At 43.3% G+C, this 21451-nt stretch overlaps 1 protein-coding gene across 1 annotated transcript in view; it reads left to right on the top strand.

The window, feature by feature from the left end:
- The window catches only part of LOC122816707 (transformation/transcription domain associated protein), a gene marked incomplete in the record, with an annotated part of 2794447 nt that overhangs the window by 614666 nt on the left and 2158330 nt on the right, over positions 1-21451 (top strand). Inside the window, 1 exon segment of the mRNA XM_044089697.1 lies at positions 19886-20142. Coding sequence (XP_043945632.1) covers positions 19886-20142 — 257 coding nt within the window.

Genomic DNA, 21451 nt, shown 5'->3' with positions numbered 1-21451 from the left:
CACCTTCCCCTCTGTGGTACTCCTAGGGTATTTGCCATCCTTCAGCTAGCTTGGGGGGGATCTATTATGGTGTATTTGTTTGTATATATGTACTTACATGCTTACTTTATGTGTTTGCTCTCTACTATTTGGAAACATTGGCATTTATCCAAATTTAGCCATCCAAGAGGGCACCTGGCATCTGGGGCAAGAAACACTGAGGAAAATGGCGTCGGCTGATGCCTTTATACCCGAAAGACTGCAGCGATGACGTCTGGTGAAGTGCGACACCAGCCGAAGCCAGACCCAGACTTTGGAATCCGGCCGACCGAAGGGCTGCCTGACGACAGGACTACCCATTTGTAAGGACTGCAGATGCATTCCTATCGGACATCTACATTTATGGTAGGTACAAAACTGTACTTTACCCTCCCTTCAGCCCCCTGACTTCGTTTGGCTATACCTCTTTTCTCCTTTTCAATGCTTAAATGCTTTTTGGTGTATTTGTTTTTTTGTTTGAGGTATAACCTTGTATAGTTATAGATTTAATTGCTTCCCATTAGGGGGGCACCTGACATCTGGGGCAAGAAAAACTGATGTAATGACCTCGGCTGCATGTTTTATACCCCTGACGACCTGACGTCAAGGAAGAAGGGACAGCAACCGAAGTAGGACCCAAGACTTCGTTAATCAGGCTGAATGAGGGCTACTGCAAGCAGATAACCCAAATGTAATGACTGCAACAGTGAAATACCATAAATTTAGATGTTAGAGTGTAAGTGTACACAACTGTACTTTCCCCTTATCCTGTAATCGTTTTTGGATGCTTAAACCGCCACATCATCTCACCCAGTCTGACAAGCCGCCAACACTCAAGAAGCCAGGTAGGATCTACTCTGTCCCAGAGGAGATCAAATTGCCTTACAAAAAATCTTTTGGCAGACTCTTCTGTTTTTTTCTTAATACAGTTAATCCCATCATATTCCTTCCTACATCCAATATGCTGCCATCTGATGGCGATAATAAGGCCATGGACAAGTATGGCAAAATCTCTATACTTCTGTCACCATTGGCATTTAGAGCCGTAAACTACACCAATCACGGATTATTAAGCATCTGTTACCTATTCTGGGAAACCAGATTAAGATTCTTACTGATTAAGGATTCCAAGCCTAAATTCCAGGCTGTGCCTATGCTCAACAATGCCACCCAAGTGGTCAAGACACTCCATTAAATGCTGCTGTGATGCTGCAGAGGCTTCATCCTGGACTGCCACCACCATTTTGGTCATCTTCAGGTTTGCTTGGCTTTGCCAGCAGCGTTTTCCTGAATATTTCAAGGCCACGGTATGGGACTCCCCTTTCAATAGGGACCTTTTATTTAACCTTTGTACTGCTGAACTCAAGTCCCTGCAGGAAAAAGGCAAAGTCATGCAAGATTGTAAACTGATAATTCCTGTGGTATCCTGTTGCTATTGAAAGAAATACCCTTCCAAACGTACTACCTTTGTCTGCAGTGAACAAAGGTCTCCACAGAAGGATAAAAAAACTAACAGATTTTATCAGGAGAATCTACAGTGGGAATCAAAGTATGGAAAAAGCCTTTTTCCAGAAGAAAACACTACTATCCGACTGTTCTCTGCCTCTTCCCTCCCACCTCTGTCCACAGGTCCCTTTGTCCCAAAGACTCAGTCTGCCCCTCCAAGCCAGGGACTGCATTACTACAGAGAAATGGATCTCGTCCATCTTACAAGACAGTTGGAGAATGGCTTGGAAAGGAAATCCCCACGCCCCAGTCTCATTTTACTCCTCCCCACCTTTGGTTCAGGACCTTCGCTCTCAGGGGACTATAGAACCATTTCCTCCCCTTCCCAGGAAACAGGGAACATGGAGGCCCATTTTGGATTTGTCATAACTCGCCACCTTTTTAGAAGTTCTGTCTCATCATGCTCTCTCTTTAGGAATGCCTGATAAATGATTAAGGGAAGGTCTAGTCACCCTACACCTGAAAAATTCCTACCTCCACATCCCCATACACCTAGCCTGCATGTTTTTATTCTCTCTGTTGCACTTTAAGTTCTTTGCTTTACCCTTTGGATTATGTACAGCTGCTGGAGTTTTCACAAAGTACCTGTTGCCTTTTTGCAGACCACAGAGAATCCAAATTTCGCCTGCCTGGACAAACCTCTAAATGGATAGGCCATTGCATTCATTTCTGCTATAAGCACCATGGAAAACCTATCCCACAGGGGATTAGACCCCATTCAACAAGGGCTGCATCTACCTCTACAGCTTTTCTCAGAGGTGTCCCTACGAGGGACATCCTAGAAGCTGCTACCTGGAGTTCTGTACATACTTTCACCAAGCATAAACATCTACAAATTTTCTCTAAATCCAGAGCTGGCTTTGTCACTGCAGTCTTGCAGGGCCTTATAGCCGGTCCTAATGCTATCTAAGGTCCTCCTCCCATCCTTAGCTTTGGGAATCTACCCAAATGTGATGACTGTAACAGTGAAACACGAAGAACATAGTACAGTTGTGTACACTTACCATACATGTAGATGTTCGAGTGTATTCACTGTTGCAATCCTGGTTACCCTCCCTCCAGCCCTCTGACTTATACCTTTACTCTTCTTTACTATGCTTCAAAGCTTTTTGGTGTATTTGCTTTTTTGTTGGAGGTATATATATATATATATATATATATATATATATATATATATATATATATATATATATTTAATTGCTTGGCTTCCCATTATGGGGGGCACCTGACATTTGGAGCAAGAAAAACTGATAAAATGGCATCGGCTGCATGCTTTATATCCCTGACTACCTGAAGACATGGAAGATGAGACAGCAACCGACACAGGATCCAAGACTTTGATAATCAGGCCTACTGAGGGCTACTGCAAGCAGGTAACCCAAATGTGATGACTGCAATAGTGAATACACTCTAACATCTACATTTATGGTTAAGTGTACACAACTGTACTTTCTGTGCCTTATAGGCTTCGATGATGGCCACAGTCTTTGTAGTAGCACTTGTACTCCTGATGGATACATCTTTGTTGCATTTACCTGTGAGCTGCTATGGCATCAGGTCCACCTTGAGCTCTGGGGCTCTTCTGCTGACATCAGACTTTTGTTGCCAGGCCATTAAGTGGTGCTGTCTGTTTGTGGGTCTTCCCTTGTTCAGCCAAACCTATTCCATGTCCCGATAATGGGCAGGTGTATTTCTTCGGAGTGCGAGGTGTATGGTTTCCAGGTTTTATGTCGGTCATTTGGAGTGCAGAGGAGTGCGCTTGATCCTAAAAGCTTTGGAGGGGTATCTGCTTCAGTGGCCACCCCTTATTATGATGGTTGTTGTTTAGTATATAGCATCTAAATAAATACAAGGTCATGTTGTGTACCCTGTACAGAAAGACAGTTATCAGCACTCACTCTCTCAGCTGTTAACATCTAGGCAGTGGCGGCTGGTGACTTCAAATTAAAGGGGGGCTGCAGGAGACAGCTGAATGGGTGGGGCCAATAGGAAGGGGTGTGACCAAATAGAAAGGGATGGAGCTATGCTCTAAACCACAACAACTGGAACTTTAATTAAATACGCTGCCCTGGGTGCCAAACCGTCATTACGAGAGTCCAATCAAGAGAAAATGAAGTGTAGAAGAAAAAAATATTTCAAAGCATTGGCTACATGACAACTTACTTAATATCTAGAAGATGGAAACACAAAGGTTGTGTGAGGCATGAAGAATTAAATTGCTGTTTAAATACATTACTATGATGCCAGTCAAAATCAAGTATAAAAAAAAAACAAGCAGCACTCGGCTCAAACCACTTCTCTTTGCACTGCAGTTCTAATTATAATTTATATTCAGCTTTATAAAATTGCCAAGTAACATGCTAAAAGTGGCAATCTCTGTGATACCCCCACTTGTAAAAATGTTTCTTATTCAAAAAAGACCTGCTGCCTGACAGCAACTATCTACTTGTTTCATGGGGAACACATGATCAAAGTGAAAAATGAACAGCGAACAAGAAACCAAGCTCAAGATAAATTGCTTAAAGGATTACTGCACAAGTTATGGACCACTCATGATAGATTGGGTACGGGTAAAGCCTACAAAGATAACTGCAAGTCTCCAACAAATGTAATGAGCTTCTGAAAATACTGTAATCCTGTCCTTTTTCAAATACTGTTATATGCATTTCAATACCTAAGGCTTATATGTTATCTAGTTACGTAAATATTCTCTGCATGGCAACAATGAAAAGGCTTTCAGTCTTGGTAATTCTTTAACAGTATGCTTATTAAAGCTTACTTGCATCTTACAATCTCCGACAAGCTTTACCACCTGGTGGTCAGTAAAGCATTACTACTTTAATACAGAGTAACAGGGCACTGCAACAGCATGCATTTTCTGAATAATAATAAGCATAAATCAACAGTATAAATATATGACCGAAAACCAGAACATTCTGCAAAATCAAGGACAGATGAAAAGCCACGGTCGTACTTGTGGTCTACCTTGGATGGGGGAATACTCTGCACACTTAACACTGCATAACTGCTCCTTGCCTTGCTTGGACACATCCAGAGCCACTACAATGGGGAGTGGGGTGCAACAAGTAGGTCACAATTTGAAATGTCTCTGGCTGGCAGTGATGGCTCTGACACTCATACCTCTCAATCTCAGAGCAAGAAATCTGGACAAAGCCATACATAGAAGTGGGACACTGACCCAAAAATAAAGACAATGTTTAAATATTGCTCTTATAAACTTAGAAAGATAATAGAATAGTAGTAGGTCTTGCATTAGTATGAATTTTTGAAGGTATGAAATCTGAAACTCCAATGTCTGCCATTATTTTCTAACTTCAGTCTTTAATGATTTGCTACTAATTTGCCAGAAAACCACAATTTTATGAAAAACAAACCAAAAATGTTGTGCAAAAATATAAAATTGCCACACAATACAGCTCGAAACCTGTCAAAGAAGGGACACCTTTTTTAAATTAGTACTGTTAACTTGGTACTGTTAACTTGAGCAGCTGACAAAATAAGATCATCTACATGCATTTCTGAAATAAAAGTAGTCTATAAATCTGATCATTACAGTTATTTATAATTGTAAATCCTCCACGTTTTCTTCCAAAATTGCCATTTTGCAGAGGGATTATTAGGAGGAGAGCAACATTTTGAGCCAAAATTGGGGACAGTTGAGAGGTTTGGATATTCCTAATTCTATAAAGCGATTTATTTGCACGTACCTCTCAACCTCTTAATGCAGGAAATCTGGACAAGGCCAAATATATTGGGGGAACATGCAAACAGTACTAAAAATTGCTCTTGTATAAACTTAAGACAGTTGATAGAATAACAGGTCTTGCTTTAGCATGCATTTTTCTGAAGGTTATGACGTCTGAAACTCAGTGTCTGTCATTATTTAGTGACTTAATTCCTAAATGATTTGGCAGAAAACCACAAATTTTATGAGGAACAAACCAAAAATAAGAAGCAAAAATCTATTCATTCTGCAAAATTCTGGACAGTTTAGAGGTATAGTTCAGCCGGGGCTGTGTGAGGTTGCTGCCCCCCCCCCACAAAATCATGGTCGAATGGAGTGCCCCCCTGCAGCCATTCCAATATCCCATTCCTTGGTTATTTCGCCCCATTTGCCATAAACACTGTAATGTGCATATTGCTTTACTTCTGCGATGATATGGATTTCATTTGAAAGTTTTATTTTATATTTTACAGCATAAACCCTAATAGATATCTGCTAAACAAAGCAGTGCAGTCTCACAATTGAAAATAGACTTAGCATTAAAACTTATCTGCCCTTGAAACTCACATTCATTGAAACAGCATTGAAACCCACATTTTGCCAGTGTCAGATAAAGATTAATTTTGGGCTGTTTTCAAATCATAGGCCCCTTGAATACGAAACATACACATGCTCTTTGATTCACCTTCCTGACTGTATTAAATTATATTCCTTGTACAATACAGTACAGTTGTTAGAGGGCATTTTAAATGTATTGTTTTGAACATCTTTCCAGTAAGCAATGAAACAAAATGCATGCACCATTAATGACAAAGCTGCCCAATTCAGAACATTTCCATCATAAAAGTGTACTCAAACTTCAACATCCACCAGTGCCAGTAAATATACACGATCTCTGAAGAAGTAAAAGTCATCTAAATAATTCCACATTAAAGAAAATCTGTTAACTAATGAAGAGGTTTCTGCTAGCAAACAACTTTATATGTCATTGTTTCATCTACAAATAGTGCCTGTTGCCCTTGTGGAATAAATTGCTTATGTTGCATTAAAAAAATTATAATGCTAGTAATATCGCAATAGGGAATGGATGGCAAATTGATAACAGGTTTATAGTTACTAGGTATCTTCGCCAAAGAGGACTGCAGCATCCATCCCCTTTACAACAGAGTACAGTATCAGCAATGGGTCTACCTACTGTGGGAGTAGAGCCCACAGCCTTCTGCATCAAAAGCAAGTACACTACTTGTGCTATTTACAATGTAAGTAGACTCTGCATAAGCAGCACTAAACCTTTGTTCCCCTGTAGCTCTCAGCTCCTTGTAAAATCTACTCGACACTCAGCTGTATCTCTGAACTTTGCAGCACAAGAAATCTGGACAAAGCCAAAATTTATTGGGGGGGGGGGCGGGGGGGCAAAAGCTTAAAAAACAGGGATTGCTTGTATAATGTTGGAAAGTTGCTAGAATAAAATGCTGTGTTACAACCATGCATTTCACTGCCAAGTATTGAACCCAGGGCCCTCTGCAAAACAGCAACATAACACTATGCCAAATCATCTATTTTGTATGAAAGAAAGGAAGACAAACTTAAATGGCTACCATTTAGTGAATTCAGTTCTCATCATAGCGGTCAACATTTTAGCACAAAACACCTGAACAAAGCCAATAATGGGGGAATACAGCCCCCAAACATATTCAGTGAGTTCAGTTATCACCATAGCTCTCAACCTTGGCACAAAAAACCTGGACAAAGCCAATAATGGGGGAATACAGTCCAGAAAATAGGGACAAATATCCACTGAGGACACCAGAGCAAACCCACACAAACACAGGGAGGACATGCAGGCTCCACACAGAAGGCACCCCAGCCAAGAATCAAACCAGACAACCCATAGCTGTCAGGCAACACTGCTACCACTGCACTATTGTCTGTGTTAAGTAACAAAAATGCAGAAACCACAGATTTTATGAGGAACAGAACAAATATGAGGCAAAAATCTGCAAATGTTTTAGAAATGGTGGTGGGTAGGGAATTCAGGCTCTTGTCACTTGGGCCCAAGGTGTACACACACACACACACACACACACACACACACACACACACACACACATCTGTACTCTGCAGCAGCCCGATCGGTCCTCCATCCTGGCCTGCACATGCTGTGGTCTCCCGCAAGATGTGTGGAGGCTGGAGCTTCCTGCTATTGGTCCAGCCTGCGAGTGATGCAGTCCGGTGACCTTCTGGTTTGTGCGGTCATCTCTGCACAGATCTCTGGGTTAGAAGGGCGGAGTTTCCTGCCTTCTCTATCCGGAATGCCTAACTGAGCAATCTGGAGTTCAGGAATGCCTGAGCATGCGTGCTTGGAGTTCTGGTCTGCCTAACACAGCAGTCAGAAACTAAGCACGCATGCGCGGAGTCCGAGATATTTTTCTATTTTTAAATGTTCTACGGTGGGGAGAATGGGGACTTTATTTTATGCATTTTATAGGTGTGGGACCCATTTTACAGGTGGGAGGGCTGCAGTCCAATAGCATGAGCCGCCCCTGCATCTAGGAGGACGCAAGTGAGATAGAAGACTCAGAGCAATTTCTGCAGTTGTCTTGTGAAGGTAGTTGGTACAGAGTCCGTGTTATGTATCAGATTTTCTTATAGTAGAGCATTTTGTGAATTTAACTGTTTGCCACTTGGGAGAATGTCGTCCTTCCACTGTTTGCTTATTGTACTTTGACAAGGGTAGGTAGTGGTGGATGCATTCTCCATCTCATCCTGTGGAAAGTACCTGTATGTCTTCCCAACATCCAGTGATTGTACACCCTACTGCAAAGTCAGGGGAAGAAACACCAAAACAAATCTTGATACCTAGGAGTAGCAGAGAATGATGTGGTTTCAGGTTCTCGGGCCCGTAAATGTACTTGGAAACTCTTTCCCATGTTGGGCAGGGGTGTCTGTCAAGTTTGGGACAGCACCCAAAGGACTTGGCTGCCTTAATAGTCTCCCTTATGTTGCTAGATCTTTACTTGGTTGACTGAGGCAGCCTCAAGGCCTTCCACTTGGCATATGTATGTCTTCAATTTGAAGCATTTCTTTTGAGTCAAATTGTATCCTTCATCACTCCCGATGGGCAGCATGTAGATTATTTCTGAGACACTTTGTGCACTATTAAAATTAGGTCTTAGTTATTTCATAGCTATTGTATTTAAGGCCAGTATGTTTGCATATCATAACATTTTGTGGGTGGGCACGAACTAAATGCTCTTCCTTGAAAGAGTAACACAAGTCCTTCCACCTTGGATGAATTGATCCTCTCCATGAGATTCAAACCTCACAGATGACAGGCTTGCCATTCCCCATTACCACCTGCTGGTTCTTGGATTAGCACTAGGCTAACTGCCCTTCTGGGCCATTTTAAGCCTAGCAAGTGACCCTATGTGAGAATCAAAGCCTGTACATTGTGTTTGTAAGGTAAACACCTTAACAATTATACCAACCTCCCACCCTCATTGAAGCTCTTTTCTTGGAAGATATCTTTTGCAGTGACCATTACATGTGTTCATATGACATCAAAGTTGCAGACCATTATATTTATGGAGTAATGATGTTTGACATTAGGAGAAGGTCATATGTCCTTTTAAAAAGTAGTTTCTTAATTTCTCCTAATCTGGTGTATTTTTCTCCCTAGAAACGAGGTAGAGAGCGCCCTACCACACTCTGGGTGTGCACAGCTATCTTTGGTTTTACCCTGCAGCAGGTGGATGAGTGACAAGAACAAACAGGTAGTCTCCTCTGTTACATGATGGGAGGGGCTCACATTTGCTAAACAAATCCTTTCCAAGTGGATTGCCAAGTCCATAATCTTTTACCATCAGGTGATTAAATACCATAGATTAGAAGCCAGTCCCCTGGTGCATGGGTGCTTAATGTGCTTTCTTCAAGAGTATTTCCTTTGTAGATATCTCCACAGCTGCCATGAGTTAATTGGTGCACACCTTTGCTAGGCATATTTTCCGCTGTAGCTTCAGGAGTGAGGCTTTCTTTCCGTACTTCGGGATTTGGCCTTTTGGTCATTGGTCCTTGGGCTGTCCTTCCACTGCTTCCATTTTAGAGGATTTCCTGCTTACCAAAATGCAAAACCCAATGGGGAGAGCCCCATTGTTAGTTTTAACAGGATACATTTTTACCATAACATTTTATTCTGATATGACCCTACTTGATGGGTATCTAGCTTCATTCCTGCCATTCTTCTCTAGCTGGGCAGTCAGTCTCATCTTGCTTCAGCTGATAGAGTTCCCTGCAAGTCAGGCAAGGGTTTTCTTGTATATTTTTGTTTGTAGTAAAGGTGTAGAGTAATCATTGTTTCCTGATTTGTTGGAAGTGTGTTTGGCAGTAGTTGAGGACTAACTGGTAGGCTTAGGGGTTAGGCATTAATAGTTAAGTGACATGGTGTTTTCTATCACAGAAGAGTGTATGTGCTTAAAGTGGAGTATCATGCAGAGGGTGGATCATGCCATAGATTAACTGATGAGGAAAGAACACATGATACTTTGTCACTTTGGAGAGCATGGTGATTCCTTTATTGAGTTGAGTACCAGAATGCAGGTGTGAACTAGCAGCAAGCATAGCCCAGTCTTTGACAAGACAGATTCTTGTGGGCTTTCCCACCACTCAGCATGATTATTTGCCTGGTTGCAGAAGAATAGAAGGAAATTATTATTGATTACTAGGAAGGGTGTGGTTTCAGGCTTCCAAATGACCAGTGATAGAAAAGCCCTCCTAGTAAAGGCCATAGCCTCCCCATGGTTGAGAGTAATTGTGGCTCTGTGTTGTGGCCTGGTCTTGGCTGTACACCCCCTGATCCCACTGTACGTATCCGCTGGTGTTTCAGAACTAGCTTTCCACTTGATAGGGCTATTCTGTCACGTGGAAAAGGTTTTTCATTTGGGTACAGAGGTATTCTGTGTCTTTCTCATTCGATTATTAAGATAGTGTGCTTTATCTTTATTTTAAGCACCTGTATGTTTTGAGTATCATTCTGTGGTCTACATCCAAGTGTTGACTATCTCTGCAGGCTCACAGACTTGTGGAAAAGCAGGTCTGTAGCCTGGCATTAACTGGTTAAGAGTTCATCTCTTCCTGCCTTTTAAGAACCCTCCTCCTCCACTGTCCTTGGCTTTGATTGACTGAGTTGAATGTCATCCATTTGAACCTGCTGGCTTAGTGACACTGAAAAATCACTTTCCGTGGTGGCCATCACTTCTGGTCAGCAGGTGTCCTGAGTTCAGGTCCTTATCCTTAAGGAACTGTATTTGGCCTTTCAGTGATATTGGGTGTTCCACAGGCACCAAAACATATTTTGTTTTCTGAAAAGTAATGTCAGAATTGTTTTTAAACTGGTTGATTTATCTTGTTTTCCTTCTGGGCCAGAAACCAGAGGAGAACAAGCGCTTTCCTAAATGTAATACATGTGCTTAGGAAGATAGAATCTGTCTGAGTTGGAAGGTCTGGCAGCTGCTCTGCAAACCCCCTCCAGATTGATTGCCAGCCACCTTATCTCTTCCTATCAGATGGTAAATCACGACGTGAAAATAATGCAGCTTTCAAAAGTTGTTCCATTAGGTGTGTTGCTTCTTCTAGTGCTTGATTCAAGAATGTCTTCATTCTAGACTTGTGCTGTGGTCACTTTGTCGTCTCTTCACAGCTTCAGCAGTGTAGCTTGGTCCTTGACTGTAAGAGTTGATCCCCTTTTCTACCTTTGTACTTCAATACTAAGCTTTTTAAGCTGTTTCTCTTGCCTGTTTTTCAGATGCTCCCATTGATGTATTTTACTGCTTAGGATTTATCCATGTATAGAGTTCTAGCATCAGTCAATCTCAAAGGGGAACACCCCTAGTGGGTAACTGATATCCTTCAGGCTTCCCACCATGCTTGAATGGCTGCCATAATCCAGCAAGTGCAATTGGCCTTCTCTGTATGAGTAGGTGTGTGCTTATACATCATTGTAAACTCCATAGGTGTCAAACATTTTTTTCTTGAGTTGCTGTAAGTGTATTCACTTAGTTTATGTGACTGAACTGGCAGGCTCAAGGGCATATTGCACTCTTCATGTGGTATGTGATGTCTTGTAAGGCAGTTGTGTAGGGCTTGCACCCTCAAGGGTGGAAACATTCGGAAAAAAATGATACACTTGAGTGAAAGAAAGGAAAAAAAATTGTAAACCAATTGAAAAATGGCCATCTGCAGAATAGCAGATACAGTAACAAAGTACATTTTAGATATCCTGACTGAAATCATTGTTGCAGTATTCCTGACATATGGGTTGTCACCGCTGATGTCCAGCCATGATATCAACGGTTTACCATCTTGAAGTTGTACATCCAATGCATGACCTTGGCTTGTAAGTGTAGGGATATATAGAGAGGGATATACTTCAGTCGATCAAAATACCATAATACCGAAACTCAAGAGATGAGACAAAAACCTTGCAAATACAGATCTACGAATTTTAACAAAGCCAAACATTTGAAGCAACGAATCAGCTAATGTGCATGTCCGGAAGTAATCAGAGAATTTGAATGGACTTTGGGTTTCATGACAGCCACCATTCCAGTGCCTCCCTTAGCCAGACTTCACATAATCTGTGTGGTCCCAACACTCCCTGTCCTCCCTTGCCTTCCACTTTGGCGGAAGGAACATATCAGTCTCAACCCATGACTTCCTTTACACCCTCTCCTTCTCTAAAAGAAATTCACACAGATGCCTTGAGTAAGGAATGGGCAGTATCACAATGGCTAAGGGGCAGATGGCAACCACCATTCCTATTGAAACACATCAGTTTGAAGGAAATGAGGGCCCTTCTGCAAGCACTACAGACCCTTTATCACCTATGGTGGTACGTAAACAGGGAGGCACCAGGTCTTACAAGTTGTACAGGTTAGCACAGGAGACATGGAACTTAGCCTCCCAGATGGACATTATCCTAACAGCCACGTACAGTCCCTCACAGGACAGTGTGCTGGCAGACTCACTGAACAGCTCCTGGAGGACCCTTCTTGAATGTACCCTGAACTAACAGGTCTTCCAGACCCTCATCAGTGGGGCTCACCACAGACAGACCTCCTTGCAATACTGCATCACCAAGCATGCATCAGCTCCCAGACTTCTGCAGCAGGGAAGTTTGTCCTTCAGCCTTCCAGTGGACAGGGCAGTTCCTCTGTGGCTTCCCTCCACCATGTTTAATTCCAAAAATTCTGGCAAAGGCACACAAGGAAACAAAAATGCTCCTTTTACTGGCCCCCTTCTGGTTGAGACAACATTGGATGTTCTTCGTGTTTCACTGTTGCAGTCATCACATTTGGATTATCCCTGCCAGGGTAGCCCTCGGCCGGCCTGAATACCAGAGACTTAGTATTTCCGCATTGGTTGCTGTCACTTGAGGACTGACGTCAGGTCGTCAGTGGTGTAAAGGAAGGCATCCGACACCATTACATCAGTCTTTCTTGCCGTGGAGCCCGAATCAGAAGCAGTTCGCACGAGTGCTGGTCGACTGTTACCTGAATTTCGTTTCCGAATTGAAGTTGAAGTCTTCGAAAGCTAAGTACCCCGTTGGGGATCCTTTTTTCTTGCACTAACTGATGTCAGAAAAAGTTAATAATTGTGTTCGCCTGTGGAAAGCAAATACCACACCAGGACTTCCACTTACTGCGTCACTTGTCTAGGCCCAGACCATGACGTCCCTCGTTTTCGCTTCTATGCTTTGTTTAAGCCAGAACTGTTCATAGTCGGACCCTTATTGTAGCCAGATATTTCTGTTTACAGTCCTCAAATTCCGATGTGGCTTCGGTAAACCATCCAACAGCAGATCTTCTGAAAAAACTAGAAGATAAAGACAGAGACCGCACAGGACCAAACCTTCCGATGACGCTGCCTTTAAGCTGGTAGTCAGTCCTCCGAAACTCAATGAGGCACTTTCGCAGCCCCTGATGCCCACTAGAGTTAATTCGCAGGCCGCTACTGAGACCCTTTCAGAGTCCAGTATGCCGCAGGACTCTTCTTCGTCTAAGGATCCTGTGGTCATGTCTACCTTGGATGGGTCCGGAGCCGCTGTGCAGGCACCGGCTTCCGAGGAAGTCCTTCACAACACCGAATCCCGACATAAACTGATGCTTTCTTTCACGGCTACCGTTCTTTCGAAAACAGAGTTCCTTAGGGCCAGGGGTCGAACCACACCCAAGAAACCGACTACCCATTCTCAGGCGCCTGCTCCCTTGCCTCAATCTCAAATGCTTAAAATGGCAGAAGCCCTTATCATGCTGATTAGGGGAAACCAAGCCACTCCCTCAAAAAGGAAAAGAGATCTGTCTCTAGTAGTTCTGTCTGAACAAGAGTCAGATGAATCCAATGCATCTGACTATGAAGACATGCAGCCCCTCTCCACATATGAGGATTCTGATGCAGAGGAATCCATTCTTTCAGCCTCTCCCTCAGACGATTTTACCTTTGGGGAAACCCTGCATACCTTAAGGGAGCATTTCCAGTGGGAGAGTCAAGACTACCCACAGTCTAAAAAGAGACTCAGGGAGTTCCTGGACCTTCCACCACACAGACACTTAGCCAGCCCCCCACTCCTAGATGTGGTGGATGATGTCTTCCTTGAATCCAGCTTGACTCCAGATGCCCTCCCTCCTGCTTCCAGAAAACCAGACAGGTACTACAGAGTCCCTGACTCTCACAAATATCTTTTTTAAAAATCCAACAGCTGGCGCTGAGGTCATTACTCAAGGGTCTAAAGGGATTAAAGCAACCTCAGCTAAGAATCCCACCCCCTCAGACAGGGATTCCCGAGCACTGGACAGATGGGGTAAAAAAGTGTAAACCTCAGCTACTCTTACTGTCAAGGCACTAAATTGTCAGTTTCATATGCTTAACTTTCAGCAAAATACCATGGAACTCCTTAATGCATTCTGCTGGTCAAGTAACTAAACACATTTAGCACTGTGGTTTTGATGCCCTCGAAGCTTCGTGCAGGGTAGCAGTCACTGGATCTGTCATTAGAAGACATGCATGGCTTAAGGAACAACCCCTGCCAGACCATGTCAAATCAAAATCGTTGGATGCACCCTTGCACAAAGATAACTTATTTGGCACTAAAGCAGAAGTGGTCTTCAAAAAGATGGAAGAAAAAGCAAAATATATGCAGACTGTTAGATTTCTTACAGGTCCAGCCTAGTGGGTTCAGCAGGCATTTTCCCTCCAAGCACTGGTCCAGCCTAGTCCCCGTGCAAACAGACCCCCCCCCCCCCAGACAGCAGCCCCAGGGGTTGCAGAAATTTAAGCAGTGGACTACCTCCACTTCAAAACCAGGGAGGTCTAAGCCACCCCCTTATGGTAAGAGCTCACAATGACTTGCCCCCTCCCGACCTTGCCTCTGCCCACCTTCACATACCCCTAGGAGGAAAACTCTCCTTTCACTCAAGCACCTGGGCCACCATTACCAAGGACCAGTGGGTTCTGAACATTGGCTGTCAGGGGTGCAAATTCTCCTTCCACACCCTTCCAACCCTAAAAGGGTTCCCAGATCTCCCACCAAATCAGTGGGCAGAGGCTCAAAAACAAATCCATTCTGCTCTCCTTGGGGGCAGTAGAGCACGTTCCTGCAGAGCAGATAGGCCAAGGCTTCTACTCCAGACTTTTTCTGGTGTCCAGAAAAGAGGGCACCTGGTGCCCCATCCTCGATCTATCCATTCTAAACCCCTTCCTGGTGATCCCAAAATTCAAAATGCTCACCCTCCAGCAGCTGCTAGCCATGATCTCCAAGGACGCTTGGCTAGCCACCCTGGACCTAAAAGAGGCCTACCTCCACATTCCTCTCAGGGAGTCTTGCAGAAAATGTCTCTGCTTCAGGGCAGGATCTCAACACTTTCAGTTCTCTGCGCTTCCCTTTGGCTTATCTACTTATCAGAATTTTTTTCAAAATGCCTGGCTCTGGCCATTGCCTTTTGTAGACAAAGAAATATTCAAATTTACCCCTACTTAGATGACTGCCTTATTCAGGCAGACAGCCAGGAAAAGCTGTTCAAAGACCTGGCCTTTGTAAAGGACCTACTAACCTCCCTAGGGTACACAATCAATGAAAAGGAATCCATACAGGTACCCACCAAAAGGATGATCTTCCTGGGAGCAAGTCTGGACACAGCATCCCAGATGGCGTGCCTTACACCAGAGAAACAAATTTTCCTATCAGCTTACTTCTCTTAACTGGCCACCAGGTCCCAGCTTTCTGCAAGGAAAATCCTGCAAGCCCTGGGGTTCATGGCCTCTTGCATACTCCTCATTCCATATGCCAGACTGCATATGAGGAAACTTCAATGGTACCTAAAGAGCCTTTGGTGTCAACACTCAAGATCTGAAAACTCTTCTGCCTATTATTCCTTACCTGAGGAAGGAATTTCTTTGGTGGGCAACACTCTGCTCCCACAGCAAGGGACTGCCCTTCTCCTCACACCCTGCTGCCCAGACCCTCACCACAGATGCATCAGACTACCCATGGGGTGCACACCTGGACGTCAGGTGCATACAGGGCCAATGGAACCTCCAGCAACTCCCCCTGCACATCAGTCAAAAAGAGGTGATGGCTGTGCAGAAGGCCTTGATATCTTTCAAACCCCTTCTCTCTCCAGGGGTTCTCCTGATCAAAACAGACAACACCACTGTGATTTAGTGCATTAACAAGTAGGGAGGGACTCACTCCTACCCACTGTGCAGACTGGCCATGACCCTTTGGTTCACAGCCTCTTCCATGCAAATACACCTGTTAGCACAATACCTGCCAGGCTCTCAACTCCCTGGCAGACCAATTAAGCGGAAAACTCTTGAAACCCCCATGAGTGGCAGTTTAACAGAAACACCTTCTTCCTAATAACTCAGAAATGGGGAACCCAGGGGGTCGACATCTTTGCCTCCCACGCCAACCATCAGCTAAGCAAATTCTGCACCAGGCAGCATCACTGCATGGCTTGGAAATTGGATGTCCTGTCCTTCCCCTGGGTAAACCTCTGTCTATGCCTTTCCTCCCCTACCTCTCATTCTCAGAGTACTGCTCAAAATAAGGGAGGAAAAACCAAGGACCATTCTCATAGCTCCTGACTGGCCCAGACAGCACTGGTACCCCTTGCTGCGCAGCCTGTCCCCGCTGCCTCCAGGGGATCTTCCTCAGATTCCAAACTTCTTAACCCAGAGGGAAGGGGAATTCATGCACCCCCAATTGCAGACACTCAATTTGGCAGCTTGGCTTATACCCTAACCCCCAACCAATTTGCCATCCTCAGTAAACCGGTCCTGGATGTTATCCGGGAGATCAGACGCCCTAGTACCAGAAAGTCTTGTGCAGATAAATGGAAAAGGTTCTGCACCTGGATCCAGGCTAAGGGGGCCAATATGTCACAACCCTCCATCCCTCTCATCCTGGATTACTTGGCTGACCAGTAGGTACTACACAGTGGTCTCTGTCTCTCTCCTCTATAAAAATGCATGCCTCTGCTATTTCTGCTCATTTCTCCCACTGAGCAGCCTCTTTTTTCACACCCTCTGATTAAACATTTCCTCAGAGGGGCTAGCAACTTCAGCCCCCCCCCCCCAGAAGGGCACCAATACCAGCTTGGGACCTTAACTTTGTCTTGGAAAAGCTCACCCTGCCCCCTTTTGAACCTGCTTCTTCTGCAGAGCTAAAATTTCTCTCCTGGAAGACCACCTTCCTCCTGGCTATCACTTCAGCCAGAAGAGTCTCTGAGCTGCAAGCACTCATGGCTGTGGAACCTTTCATCACCTTCCATGCAGACAGGGTATCCCTCAGAACTAATCCATCCTTCATGCCCAAGGTGGTATCCAGTGTGGCTGTCAACCAATCCATCTATTTACCCACCTTCCTAACCCCCAAAACAAGGGGGAAAGGGTTCTGCGCACAGACAGCTCAGATACTATCTGGACAGGACTAAACCCTTCAGAAAGTCTGATCCAGTTGCTGGTTAGCTTTTCTTCAGGGGCAGAAAGTAAAGCCATCTCCAAGCAAAACATTTACAAATGGATAGCACACTGCTTTCTGCTACAAACAGCATGGCAAGCCTCCCCCAAGGGGGTCAGGACACATTCCACCAGAGAAGCTTCCACCTCTGCAGCTTTCTTTAGAGGAGTCCCCACCAGGGACATCCTGGAGGCTGCCACCTGGACATCTGTTCATACTTACCTGCCTCTCTTCTCCATATCCAGGGCAGGGTTTGCCTCTGCAGTCTTGCAGAGCATGCTAGCCAGCCCCCTAGCTTGCTGGACTGCCTCCACCCATTTCCTCAGCTTTGGTAATCTACCCAAATGTGATGACTGCAACAGTGAAACAAGAACATAGTACAGTTGTGTACACTTACCATAAATGTAGATGTTCGAGTGTATTCACTGTTGCAGTCCTGGTTTACCTCCCTACATCCCCCTTTCTCTCTTTCTTCCCTTTTTTTTTCCTTATTGTTCTTTCCTTACAAGGGACATATTGGTATATATTTTCCACTGGTAGGGTTCTACCATTGGAGACTGGCCTCCTGCTTTGGGGGCTCCTCACAGGTTAGGGCAAGCAAAACTGATGTAATGGCGTCTGATGCCTTCCTTTATACCACTGACGACCTGACGTCAGTCCTCAAGCGACAGCAACCAATGTAGAAATACTAAGTCTCTGGTATTCCGGCCGTCCTAGGGCTACCCTGGCAGGGATAACCCAAATGTGATGACTTCAACAGTGAATAAACTCAAACATCTACATTTATGGTAAGTGTACACAGCTGTACTTTTCCTCATGCTATTTCACCTGATAAAGGCAAACTACAGAGAAATACCTCTACAACTAGATGTTATCACTCAACAAGAATTGCTTCTCTACCCAAACCTTTCTTCACTCAGCCTGACTCTGTGGGTGATAGAATTCTAATCCCTCAAAGGTGGTTATTCTTTAAGGAGGTTATCGAAGTCCTGCAGGAAGCCAGGAGACCTACTACAAGAAAATATTTTGCAGCTACATGGAAACGTTTTTTTTTATTGGTGCCATAAACACAGTCGGAACCCACTCTTATCACAGGTCTCTGCTATCCTACAATGTCTTTGTGAACTACTTGATTCTAGCTTGACTTGCTCTTCTGTCAAAGCTCCCCTGTCGGCCATCAATTCCTGCCTGCCTCTTAACCCCCCACTTATAGCCAGAGCAGAGGTCAGGCTTTTCCTTAGGGGAATCCTGTATCGTATCCCACCAAAGAAACCCATCTGTCCTCCTTGAGATCTCAGTTTAATGCTGACAAAGCTTATATTCCCTCCCTTTGAACCAGCATCTTCTGTCACTTTAAAATTCTGTACTTGGAAAACTTTTCTACTGTTGGTTGTTACCTCTTCCCTGAGAGTTTTGAAATTGCAAGCTGTCATGGCCATTACACCATTTCTGATTTTCCACAGGGTGGTGACTCTCATTGCTAATCCATCCTTCATGCCTAAGGTAGTAAATGAACTGTCCCTCAATCAGGCTGGTCACCTACCTATGTTCTCTCCCGATCACCAAATGGGGGGGGGGGGTCCTACATTCTCTGGATATTCACAGACAAGTGATATTTTATCTGGGACAAAACTAAATTCTTCAAAACACTGACTAGATGTTTGTATCATTTGAGTCCTAAGCTGAGCCAGGCAGTCTCCAAACTGTTGCAACTTGGATCTCAAAATCCATTTGCTTCCTTATCTTCCTGCCCAAAAGCTCATTTTACTAGGATAGTGGCTTCCTCAGGGGCATTTCATAAAGAAGTGGACGCCTGGTCTGTCTTGGAAGCTGCTAATTGGTCCTCTGTGTGCATCTTCACCAAACACTACAAAACTGATGCTTTCTCCAGGTCTGCTTTTGCAAGATCTGGCCTGTCTAGATTGTTACCTCTCTACTTCAACTTCCTTTTTCTCCCACTCTGCTTTAAGCTATTCTGTGCTGTCTGGAAAGAGGGTTGTTTATTTACCTTTTCGAGCTACAGCCTCCTAGCTGACCAGCCTCCCTCTCTTAGTAGTCTACAGGCCACTGGCTTGGAGAGAGTCTGAGGTACGTGTTTGGATGTCCAGCTATATACCACTACACTTATGACCCGAGGTCATGCTTTGGATGTATGACCTTAGGAAGGTAAAGCTTTAGGTACCCTGTCCGAATGTCAGTGATGACAACCCATGTGTCAGGAATACTGCAACAGTAACCAGTAGGGCATCTACTTTAATGCTAAGTTCTTAAACAGTACTTTTCCTTGGGGTGAGTTACTGACTGAGTACTGAAGCCTAAATCAGAGTGCCTGCAGGGTTTTAGTAGTTTCTCTCCTTATTTTTTGTTTTTGGGCATGTTTCTGGAGATGTGCCAATGGTTTATTTTGTATCTAGTATAAACAGCACCATTTTGCTACATTTATTTTACAGTCTGATTTTAAATGTAGTGCTCTGATTCAGAAGCAAAATTGTATAGACTCTAAATGCAATAAGTTCAGTTCTCATGGTGGCTTAAATTGTAAATAATTTGTAATGTTTTTGAAAGAGCGAGGCTTTCTTCATTTTTCTGTTTTTCTTCCCTAGGTTTGAACATGCTGCAAAGTGGCCTGCATAAACAACATATGAAAGATCTTTTTGTAGAGTTGTGCCTTACAGTCCCTGTTCGATTGAGTTCCCTTCTGCCTTACCTTCCCATGTTGATGGACCCCCTGGTTTCTGCCCTGAATGGCTCTCAGACCCTTGTCAGCCAGGGTTTGCGAACGCTTGAACTGTGTGTGGATAATCTGCAGCCAGACTTTCTGTATGATCATATTCAGCCAGTAAGGGCAGAACTTATGCAGGTGAGTAATCTGACGGTTCATGATATGTTTTTTTGTGGTTTTAGAAACCTGCTGTGTAAATATGCCAAGTAAGTAGGTTTCATAAGACAATGTCTCACTTTTATTGTTTGGTAATGACTTCTGTCCCTTTCTGTGCATGTCTGCATTCCTTGAGAGGCATTTTTTTATATGGCACTTTTGTGTTCAATTTGGTAAACTGTAATGGCTGTTTTAAATTTACTGAAGATGAATGTTCCCTTTTTTGTGATTGCAAGTGCTTCATTTAACATTTCTATGCCATTGAAAGTGACATACAGTATGAGGAAAGGTGACTGACATTGTTAAATGTGAGTACTTTGGTATTGCATGAAAGACTTGTTTGACTTTTCTGTCTGAGGACTTGAACCCCTAAACATGGTTAAGGTTTACTGCTATATAGAATTTGTGATTTTGTTTATTTTTATTTTGTTTACTTTGATGTTTATTAACCAGGCGGGTGAACTGTTCTAATGACCCCTTTTCAGTCATGACCTGGGCACATAGAAGAAAAATACAATTATGACCTTTGACCCATTTAAGTAATTTTTTTTTTCTTTTTATGACAAAAGGTCATAAGAACTTTAGCAGTGTTCAGGCCAGTTGACCATCGAGGAACACTGAATCTGTAATGTATGATTCAAATTTAAAATCTCCTGACCAAGCATCAATATTTTTCTGTGGCTGTCTAAAGTAGTTAACTGACAAATTTCAGTAGGGTGGTTGTTCTATAAAATTGCTGTGTAGTTTGCTGTAAATTAAGTATCTTATTCTGGTTTTACATAAAAAGTCTTATATTTCATATTATTGTGCTTGATTGTTTTATCTTTTTTGTACATCTCTGTGTTAAATGAGGTTTTCATTATATCATTATGAAAGGTTTTATACACTAAAATAGTTTCTTCTTGTGTGTCTATAACTTAAAGATTTTATGTTGAACAATTTTAAAGAGTTTTTGCCAGACTCTTAGTGTAGATGCAAAACATGCAGTTATGTTTTATGACAGGTCTTCTACAAGTCTTGTAAGCAGTAGTCAAAAATACATACAACTTCTAAATGAAAAATCAGTAGTAGTAGTGATATCCAAATCTTTTTGTTGGTGAACTGCATTAAGTTCTGCTTAAGTAAACTGGATTTCTGTCTGTCTCTCTCTTTTTTTTAACTCAATACATGATAATTCTTCAGAATCTTTATTGTTTTTATTTAACAAATCCCAACTTAGTCACCTGCTTACTTATTGATCCACAGATTTCTCTTGGCATGGTTGAAAAGACTGAATTAAGTAGTATAGATC

The sequence above is a fragment of the Protopterus annectens genome, chromosome 12.part0, assembly GCF_019279795.1.
Source record: "Protopterus annectens isolate FY-2018-M chromosome 12.part0, PAN1.0, whole genome shotgun sequence".
NCBI lineage: Eukaryota > Metazoa > Chordata > Ceratodontiformes > Protopteridae > Protopterus > Protopterus annectens.
The sequence above is the reverse complement of the archived record's forward strand: the minus strand, read 5'-3'. Positions and strand labels throughout refer to the sequence as shown.